At 46.7% G+C, this 10,228-nt stretch overlaps 1 protein-coding gene across 1 annotated transcript; it reads left to right on the top strand.

The window, feature by feature from the left end:
- The first annotated feature begins 558 nt into the window (after nt 1–558).
- TIMMDC1 (translocase of inner mitochondrial membrane domain containing 1) lies at nt 559–8,437 on the top strand. Its single transcript, XM_071756363.1, has 8 exons — nt 559–714; nt 863–1,028; nt 2,361–2,449; nt 4,321–4,388; nt 5,374–5,452; nt 6,860–6,970; nt 7,486–7,605; nt 8,256–8,437. Exons 1-7 carry the CDS (start codon nt 620–622, stop codon nt 7,583–7,585), a joined length of 708 nt encoding a protein of 235 aa, XP_071612464.1. The 5' UTR covers nt 559–619; the 3' UTR covers nt 7,586–7,605; nt 8,256–8,437.
- Nucleotides 8,438–10,228: the final 1,791 nt, after the last annotated feature.

Below are 10,228 nucleotides of genomic sequence, written 5' to 3' on the forward strand. Positions count from 1 at the left end.
CCATGTGTTTTTTTGTTTTTGTTTATTTTTTAGGGGTGTGAATCATAGAATCATAGAATTGGCTGGGTTGGAAGGGACCTCAGAGATCATCAAGTCCAACCCTTGATCCACTACCGCTGCAGTTACCAGACCATGGCACTGAGTGCCACATCCAGTCTCTTTTTAAATATCTCCAGGGACGGAGAATCCACCACTTCCCAGGGCAGCCCATTCCAATGTCTGATCACCCTCTCGGTAAAGAAATTCTTTTTGATGTCCAACCTAAACCTCCCCTGGCACAACTTGAGACCGTGCCCTCTTGTCTTGCTGAGGGTTGCCTGGGAAAAGAGACCAACCCCCACTTGGCTACCCCCTCCTTTCAGGGAGTTGTAGAGAGTGATGAGGTCTCCTCTGAGCCTCCTCTTCTCCAGGCTGAACACCCCCAGCTCCCTCAGCCTCTCCTCATAGAATCTGTGCTCGAGTCCCTTCACCCCCCTCTGCTAGCTCAGCCCTGACCCGTTTCTTTCAGCAGCGAGGCCGAGGCACCTGCCGCCGATGCTGAGGTAGCGGCCGGTGCCGTATCCCGCCGGGAGGCAGAGGGCGCTGCCTCGCTCGGCCAGCGCGGCCGCCGGGGAGAGCCATGGCGGAGGGGCTCGGCACGGCCCCGCAGTTCGGTCGCCCCACGCCGCCGCCGCAGACGGGCTGGGAGCGGCTCAGGGAGCTCTGGCAGCGCGAGTGAGGACCGGGCCGGGCTGGGCCGGGCTGGCCTGGGCTGGGCCGAACCGGGGGAAGCCTGGGGTGGGGTTGCCGCCGGCTACGCCGTCTCCTGCGGACACCCGGAGCGGCGTGCCGCGGCCCAGTGCAGCTCTTCCTTCCCTTGCAGCGAGCGGCAGCAGTACCCGGAGGAAACGACGAACATCGTCAAGTCGGCCTTCACCGGGGGGCTGATGGGCTGGCTGTACGGGGGGCTGCCCGCTTTCCGCCAGGCCCGGAAGTCTTTCATCGAGAGGAGCCACGGGGAGCTCTTCCAGAACCGCGCCGATGCGGTGGTACGAACTCCCCCGCCCCTGCAGGGGTCCGGGGAGCGGGCGATGATGTTACACGGGGGTAGAGATCGGGGTTCCCGTGGGGGAAGCGCTGGGTCGGGGCCGCGGCCTTCCCGGAGATCCCGGGGCAGCTCCCCAGAGCCTCGGCGGGCCTGCCGGGAAGTATCCGGCTGAGGAAAAAGTTGCCCTTGGAGTTGCAGGATGTGGTGGTGGCAGAGGAGGCCGTGGGAGAGCGGGGAAGCTCCTGTTCGGAGGGTGGGCAGCTCCAAGTGCCTCCCTGATTTGGATAGTGTTTGTGTCAGAACCAGCCGGGTGTTTGCTGTAAAGCTGTTTTGTAAGTGAGCTGCTCCGTGCTAGCCACATACCGAGCTGTGAACTTAAAAGGCGTTGACCTCTGTTAGAGAAAAACTTGGTAACCGTGTTTACCATTCTCTTAAGTGGCTAATTAATATGTCTGGAAAAGTTTTGGCTTTGAAAAAAAGAGGCTTCTGGTAATGTGAGTTATTTTAAGACCATTTAAAATTCTTCTGGCTTGTCGCTACACCTCACAGCAAAGAACGTTTGTGACATTTCATAGATTTGACCTCTTGGTAGGTTCTTTCTTCAGTTAAAATTTTGGTTACCTGTATTATTAGGAAAAAAAAAACCCTTTAAAATCCTAGCTGATTTTACATCGTTCACTATTTGGATTTGGCTCCTTGAGATAGCAGCCTGAAAACTACCAGTGCCTGGTTTCACTCTGTCCTTCTGCTGACTCTCCTGTGTGTCTGCACCTGGGCTTAGCACTTACGCCACAGCCATTAGGAGGGAGAATTTATTTTCTTTCATCGTGTTAACTGGAATATTTTTCAATTTTTATGAAGCTTTTGCTTATCACATGTTTTCAAAAGCCACTTATTGCCAAGCTTTTAACTGCCAGTGCTAAACTGCAGCATTTGGTGGCCTAACATTTAAAGTAGGTGGTGGCTATTTACTTTTTATGGGTATTATTTATTAATGGTTTCTTATTTCTTAATACCTATGAACTCATAATAATGAAAAACAGCTTTCCTCTCCCCTGCTACTCCTGCTCCCAGAAAGCTCTCCCTGTCCCTTCAGATGTGTTTCAGCACCAGGGTTAGGAATGCCAGTTGATGTTACAAACTGAAATTAATTCTTGATTTTTCCTATTGGTGGCTGGAGTGAATGTGAGCAGCTTTTCCTCTGAAGTTGGCCAGCCCCATCCCTGAGGGTCAGGGTATCATTCCCAAGTGACAGCAGTCCTGAGGGCGGGCTGGGGGTGCTGGTGAGGTGGAGCAGGCTGTGATCTGCACCCCATCTTTTCTCCCCCCACAGCAATCTGCGCATCGGGCCGGTCTCAGGAGCTTCATCCGCTACGGCTGGCGATGGAGCTGGAGAGTTGCCACTTTTGTGACAATATTCAAGTAAGTGTTTCCCAGTGGTAGTGGCAGAAGAGCTGGCTTATGCTTTGGTGCTTAGTGGCAAGGAGCCCATCGTGGCAGCAGTGCTTGCAGCTCCTTGGGAAGATTCTGGTGGTTGGTTTGAGGCGCAAAGTGCTGTGTTAACAGTGAGTCTGACTGATGGGGCGTGGGTATGGAGAGGATTCAAACTATTATAATTATCCCAAAATTCAGATGTCCTTACGAACCAACACAAAAATAAACTGGAAAAGCCTTGGTACTTACATCTAATCCATGCTGTTACTGACTTGGATGCAGTTCTTCTGTGTACTTGACGGCTTCTTTGTGGTTTTGTGTCATCTCTTTTTTGTGTTTTTCTCTTGGAGAGTGTTTCAATGTGTTGACTGTTACTGGAAAAGCTTTCTATCCCACGCTGATTTTTCTCCTTTTTGTTATGTATACACTGGCATTACTCAGAATTCTTTGTTCTTACCCTTAAGTGCTTGCGGGTGATCATCATGTCTCATGTCATTAGGCAGTCACTGAACCTCAGACCTATGAGTTGTATGTACCTCTTTAGGCCTTCACATTTTTCCTACACACACAGTCAACGCAGAGAGAGTGTTCTGCTTCCCTGATATTCTCCCTCAGATGTGTCAGTGTATTTCTGACAATAAATTTCTGACAAATTAAGCACACTCTTTCAAGTAAATCCTTTTTAAACAAGGAATATCTCCTTCCCTGACATTCAGAATGGGAAATTGATGTCTAGTCCTAAACTTGCATCAAATAAATCTGTAGGTATGTTCTGCTTCATTTCCCTTTTTGCTTTCAAGATCCCAGCAGCATTGATTTGTATCATATTTCTGTCTCCCTAATTTTTTTGTGCCTTTCTGAAGTTCTTCCTCAATCTCTCTTGATTTCTTTGGCTCCCTTTGGTTTAGTAGCTTTCCTTCTGTTTAGTTAGTGTACTGGTTGCTTTCTCTCCTGGAGCTTCTGATTTCTTTAGATTTTCCTCAGCTCGACATGTAACCTCATCCTCTTCCACCAGATGTCCCCCGCCATCTGTTCACCGCCCTTTTTTCACTACCTTTTCTTAAAGGCTTTGGTAGAAGATACTTGCCACTCAGCATTTGTTGTTTCTGTGAAGTCCAAGTTGAGGATTTTGCCCTGTAGCTGTGCAAATTTTGTGTTTTGCTGTTTAAAATAAAATTGTTTAGTTTCACCTTGTGCAAAGGCTAGGTTGAGGTTACAGCATTGGGAAGGAGAGAAAGATTGCTCTTGACCTGTAGGTGTGATGCAGGAAATTGCTGAAGTGCTGGAGAGGCTACTGGGCTGAGAGCAGAGAGTGTTCTGGGGCTTAACTGTTGTTTTTGGAGGAGATGGTATGGGACTCTAATGGGACATCTCATGCCACAAGAGTAGGTGATACTGCTGACATCATGAGTGTGACTTAGCTTGAGTGTGACTTAGCTCTAGGGGTGGGGAATGTCTACATCTTACTGACAATATATACACAGGGATTCAGCTCCTGGGGGCAAAGATGCTACATCAGGACTGACTGAGTGGCAGGACCCTTTCATTGCTCAGTTCCTTTTATCCCTGAATATACAATGAAAAAAAAAACTCTCTGATGAAAAATACACAAAAAGAATATCCCACATCCAGGTTGGGAATCCTGGTATTCTCTGGCTGTGCAGCTGCCTATAGTAAAGTCACAGAAATGAAGGCATTTGCAGCCAGTACGTGTGTCCTCTGGACAGATGGGCAGCAAGGCCGTTAGAGGCATCCTGAGGGCTGTCTTAATGAAATCCAGCTTTAGTTCAGGCTATGTTTTTCCTACCTGTCTTTTTCCATGTGCAACTGCTGACTTCTTCTGTGCCTTGTCTTTGCAGCACGGTGAGCACTGCCCTGTCGGTGTACCGCAACGAAACCTCCATCAGTAATTTTGCTTCGGCAGGAGGTAAGAGTTCTATAACCTTGTGTGTTTTTCTCCATATGAGCAAGGATCATGAACAGAAAAGCATAAGCAGAAATCCATGTCTCTCAGATTTGAGGGGGTCTCCAGCTTCTGGTGCTCCTGGGTTTTGTTTCCTGTTTTATCGACAGCTGTTGTGGTTTCGCTTTGCTGTTTAAGTGCTGCGGGCCTTTTTTTGTAACAGAGAGGTATCAATGCACTTCTGAACCTATTGGGGAGTTTTGTGGTCATCAGTTCATCTTCAAGATAATTGCTGGAGTTTTCTGGGCAAAAAAGCAATTGTGTAGGGTAAAGGCAAGACTTGGTGCCTAACCTGCTCTCATAACCACCTATTGAGTAGGAAAATAATTTATTTCCACTCTTTGTAACAGTTCAGTGTGCTGTTTATAAACTACCCTTTTCAGGCTAAGTTTTGCATGTCTGCTTTTGGCAACAGAGCTGTGGGTACGTGATCTGCCTGTTCAGTTTTACAGGCTTTATTGCCCTAACAGTTGGATACATGTTTTACTGATCTTTTCTGCCTTACATGGCAGCTACTATTGTTAGCTGCTGTTGAACAGAAAAAAAAAAACCCAAACCCCAAACCAACAGAGAGGGAGAGGATCATGTTTCAGCCTGGAGAGAGCTATGTTTTACTTTCATAGATACTTCTACTTCTCGGTGTTTCTTGGTGAGATTTTCTGAAGCAGAAGGACTTTGTGCAATGTTTTGGTGCAGAGTCCATGTGGGTAAAGATGTGGGAAGGTATCACAACAGCCACTTATCTCTGTCTGTGGAAGTGTCTGCCTCTCAGGCTGGGGTGACTGAATGGCGAGAGTCCCTCCCGTTGGACACAGCTCTTGGTTTCTGCTCTGTTAAAAAGTAGATGTCATCTCACAGCAGAAATGCAGCCAAGTAGCTCCCTCCATCTGTATGTAAGAGCTGGTAGGGGGCTGTCTGTGGTTTCACTGGGTTTGTGGGGTTTTTTTAGCCTTTACAGGAGCCCTTTTCAGAATGCACTTGGGCCTGCATGGACTGGTGGGAGGCCTCATGTTTGGAACAGCGTTTGGGTGAGTTACGACTGCTGCCAGTGAGTGACCCAGACACAGCTACTCTTTAAAGAGTGTTTGTTAGACAGTGGCCACACACACCAGACCTGGAATCAGGTGAGGCTACAGAAGCTTCCCTTCTCCTGCCTTGAGGGATTTTCTGTATCTCTCTTGGGACCTAATGATGATTTTTCTTCCAATCTTTAAACTGTTTTTTGGTTGGGTTCCTCCTCCCCCCCCCCTCCCCCCCCTTTTTTTTCTATTGATTTGTGTTTCACTGCTTCCTCATTGATGAGAATTCAGTGCTCTCAATAGAGCATCTTATGTGCTGCTCTTTGCTTATTAGAGGACACACTAATTAATGTTAAATAGGAAATTATGAGGATGGGTTATAAACATGTCTCTTGTCCCTCTTCCTTGGTGTGGTCACTAAAGAGCCCAGTGGCTCTGTGCAGAAGTGCTGGATGACTTGTGGGTGCTGGATGTGTTGTCTGTGGGTAAAGGCTGCAGCATAAGAGATCCTGCTTCTGGACTCCCTTCTCAGCATCATCAGCCACTGCTCACAATTCAGGCAGCATACAAGGGGTGTTGGCTGTCATGATGACACCTTCTGAAGAAGGGGGCACCCCAGGAACTGCCAGCATCTAGGTTAGGGATCTGTATAAAAATGATTTTTTCACAAAATAGGCTCCAGCAAAGCCAAAACATGGAGCAATAGCTGTTAGGAAGTGTTGAGGAAGAAGCTACATAATTGGGCTGCACAACCCAAGGCTGTAAGATGGCACATCTCTTCAGGTGTATCTTTAGTCACGTGTCTCTTAACGCTCCCTGGGGCATGGAGGAACCCATGCTTCTCTCTTCAGGGCTCTATCCATCAGGACAGTGACCTCTTCACTCAAAAGTCTGACTTTTCAAGCAGCATTGGGATTTCTTCTGAAAGTGCTGACTTGTGAAAATTCTCACAAGTGAATTTGGGGATTCTGCCTCAGCAAGAGAATGAGCTTTGTATTGCTACTTAGCACCATTGGGATGGTGTCAGCTGGGAGCATGCCTGGAAGCAGCCTAGGGAGCCTTACCAGTGAAAACAAAAGTATCTTCAGAGCTGGATGGAAGATGAGCAGGGTTGTGGCTGTCCAAATTATGGGTTAGGTGATCTTCTGGGGTGGTTTGGTCACCTTAAATCCTTTCATCTCATTGCCCTATGTGTGTTATAGAAGTGGCTACAGTGAGTCACAGCTGAAGACAGGCTGGGCTTGGTGTCTGACAGTAGAGTGGGAGTACCTTAGTCTGTGGTGTGGTCTGAACCACTGGGGAATGTTATGCTCCACTGATCTGGTGGCTGCCCCCCACATGCTCCTTTTGGTGGTGCCAGTTATTAATGTTGAGTGTCCCCTGGGTGGCTTGTGACTTTTCTGCTTCCTCCTTTAGGATCCCTGCGGGAGGCCTCTTAATAATAATGCAGAAGCTTGCTGGTGAGACCTTGCAGGAGAAGAGAAATCGTGAGCGCAGGGAGCTGTATGAACAGAAGTTAGCAGAGTGGTAAGGAACAGCTCTGCCTGTTTGAGTCTTTGACTAGAAGCATGTGCAGGTGGTTCAGACATCTAAAGAAATCATGACGTGAGGTTTTCTAAATCTCTGTTCTGGTTTTGATGTGTTTCACATACCACTGAGAACTGCTGATTTAGTCTTCCTAGTGCTAGATGTACCAGGGTATTTAGTTCAAAATTCATGCCCCGCCCAGGAACTCTGTGTCCATTTTTCAGTTTTGCAATGGCTGAGAAGGCAAGCAGGACAAGCACATTAGTATTTACTGAAACTGGGAGGGGTCAGAACTCTTTCATTGCTGCCCTCTTTCCATCCTGTTAACAAGAGAAAAGAAGAAGGGCAGTTGGGGGTTTGGGGGGAAAGTTATGACACTGGTTGCATGACTTAGTAAACCTCACAAGTTGTGCCAGTTCTAGCAGAAACATTTCCAGGGCAGGGATTCTGCAGTGATGCTTTTGTCAGGAGAATACAGGCATTAAATTACTTTGCTCTCTCTTTTCCCTCCTTAGGCAATCCAGGCTTAACGTGACTGAAGTCTTAGGCCAAATGGAAAGCAACACGCAGAGGGGACCGGAGACTGAGGTAGCAAGAGAATCCAGGAGCCACTGAATCTCCTCCAGATCTCTTTTGTGAGCAGCTACAAAATGTTTTGATTCTAGAGGTAAAAGTCTTCAGTCAAGAGATCATGGAGGTATTCTGTGAATGCAGTTATATCCTGTGCACTTTTCAAAAAGCATTTTGCTGAAAATATTGTTCATGGATGCATATCACTGCACAGGACCTGACAAATCTGTTCCACCTAAGAAGGTGGAAATGCAGACTTTGCAGACTAGGAAGTGTCATCTATGTTTGGCAAGGGGTGAGGGCAGCCTCAGAGCCTTGTCTAGAACCCATTTCACTGCTGAAAATGTTGAGAACACCAGGGATGTAGAAATATTCAAGGTAAAGGAACCTATGAATAGTTTGAAGGCTAAAGGTACCATGATTCCGAAAGCTAATTGGGCTCTGGTAAAAGCTGCTCTTCAGACAGTGCCTGGAGAACTCAGTGTTGAAGCACCATGAAGGCAGTGGTTCTCCTCATCATCCCCCTCCCACAGCTTGGCTAGGCCTGTCTGGGACTGAGGCTCTGTTGCTGACACTGATTACTTCAGGCTTTTTGCAGAAAAACACACATGATTCCAGCAAGTACTTAAGGTGCAGTCAGTGTTGAGGAAGGGTGGAGGAGCTGGGAATGATACAGAAATATCCTGAAAAGGACATGGGTTTTGTTCCTCAACAGAAGTGTGGCTGAGGGGGTCACAGAAAGGATGCCTTGTTTCTTGTGCTGATGGCAGAAGAATTGGCACTGTGGACAGTTCTAACAACAATACAAAGGTCTCTAATTTCTAATTTGAAGGTTGGAAATTCAGCGACTACCTTTGGGGGAATTGTGGTTCAATAAAGCCATCCAGCAGTGGTCAATGTGTCTGCAAGCTCTTGGCGTTGGTCTAGTTTGCATTAGAGAAACATACTTGAGTGGTTTCTCATGAGAAGAGCTCTAAGATTGCACCACTGAGCAATAAAGTCTGGTGGGGGTGTCAGACATTGTTTTCTTGTGCAGTAACAAAGACCCAAGAGAGCATCAGCTCTGTTTATTCTTTTGGTACTGAGGTCAACAGTGAAGTCATAGCTGTTATCTGTGTGTTGGGCTGAAACTATTTTAATTGTGGTCGGTACCCAAGAGGACCAGGTGGCCCATTACCATTTCCCTCAAAGCAGGTCAGAATCCTAGGTGCCTTTGTTAAAGTTTCTTTTCCTACTAAAGGGAATTACATCCAGGCAGGGGGTTTGGGACTCCTTCCCGCAAGAAATGGTAAGTCAGTCCATTTTAGATGAATGCTTTTCTCTGTTAGAGCTGATGACTGCTGGATGAAATATAAACAGTTGATTCCTCACAGAGTGTATTCCACCCATCCAAAGCAGATTCTTGGCACAGCTTGCTCCCAAGAAGGTTCATTTTTTTTCTGACTTCTGAAATAAGCATCTTATTTTTTTAAACATTACATTGTAGTTCATTTTTCCATTGAAGAAATACGCATGTTTTGGGGTTGTCATCAACCAACTTTCATATCCCTTTTCTGTGTAAGTGAAGGCTCTGAATAAGCAGAGGTATGCATGTCTCTTATGAGCTTTCCTGTTATGAGCTCTCCATGCATTGCTGACAGTAGTGTTATTGTCCTCTGCCCCCTCATAAAACAAAGTAGTAGGCCTTTTCGAGTCACATTTTTGCCATTGTGGTTACACAGCTATCTTTCATCTTCCTCTTTTTCTGTTTTTTGTTTTTTTTTTTTTTTTTTGGTTTTTTTTTTTTTTGGTTTGTTTGTTTGTTATTTTCCTTCTGCTTCTTTTTTTGTTGTTGTTGTTACATCCCCACCCAATATCCTGCACTTGTCTGTACAGCAGTTCTGATGACATTTAGCTGTCATTGCTCAGACTTTTTCTATTCCAGTTTAGTGGTATTTGATATGATGTCTGAAGAATATTAATTTTCTTGTGTCTGACCACTGATGCGAGGATGTTCTTCCCTGGGAGGATAGGCAGAGCCCCAAGGTGTGGCAGTTGTGTGGATTTTCCCTCCATGTAATGTGGGAAGGGCTGCTAGATACCCTTACACTGCACATTAGCAAGGACAAGCAGACTTCTCTCTGAATGTAAGATTAGCAGCCATTTTTTGCTCTGTTTCCCGCTGAATTTAGTTCCCTGCATTTCCTCCTTTCTTGTATTTCAAATTCACTGTCCAAAAGGGGAGTGAAGTGCTGGTTCAGAGCTTGTTTTTAAATGCAAATGTAAGGTATTCTTCGCACCTGCCCCCCTCCTCTCCCATCATTACCAAAAGCTCAGCACTGCAGTTATCAGACCCCCACTTTCAGAGTGGGTAACACAAGTAGCAGGGATACAGTGAGAAATGTCTTACACTGGATTTGGCTTTGGCAGAGAACCTCCCAGTTTAGGAGGGAGAAGGAAAACCTGCTGCAAACTGGGTGCTGAGCACTGTTAGTTACACTGCTCAGTTAATCCCTGACAAACAAAAAAGATGTGGATGTTACAAACTGAGACCCATTTTGTCACTGCTGCTGGGCACAGCAACCAGCTGTGTTGAAGCTGGCTGTACCTGTTACAGCTTTGTCAACCAGGTGCATCACTTACCTTGATGCTTCATGTGGTGGCTGGGGCTCATGTGAGCAGTTGAAAGGCTCTGACAGTTCCCAGCAC

Source organism: Heliangelus exortis, chromosome 1 (genome assembly GCF_036169615.1).
Source record: "Heliangelus exortis chromosome 1, bHelExo1.hap1, whole genome shotgun sequence".
NCBI classification, from domain to species: domain Eukaryota; kingdom Metazoa; phylum Chordata; class Aves; order Apodiformes; family Trochilidae; genus Heliangelus; species Heliangelus exortis.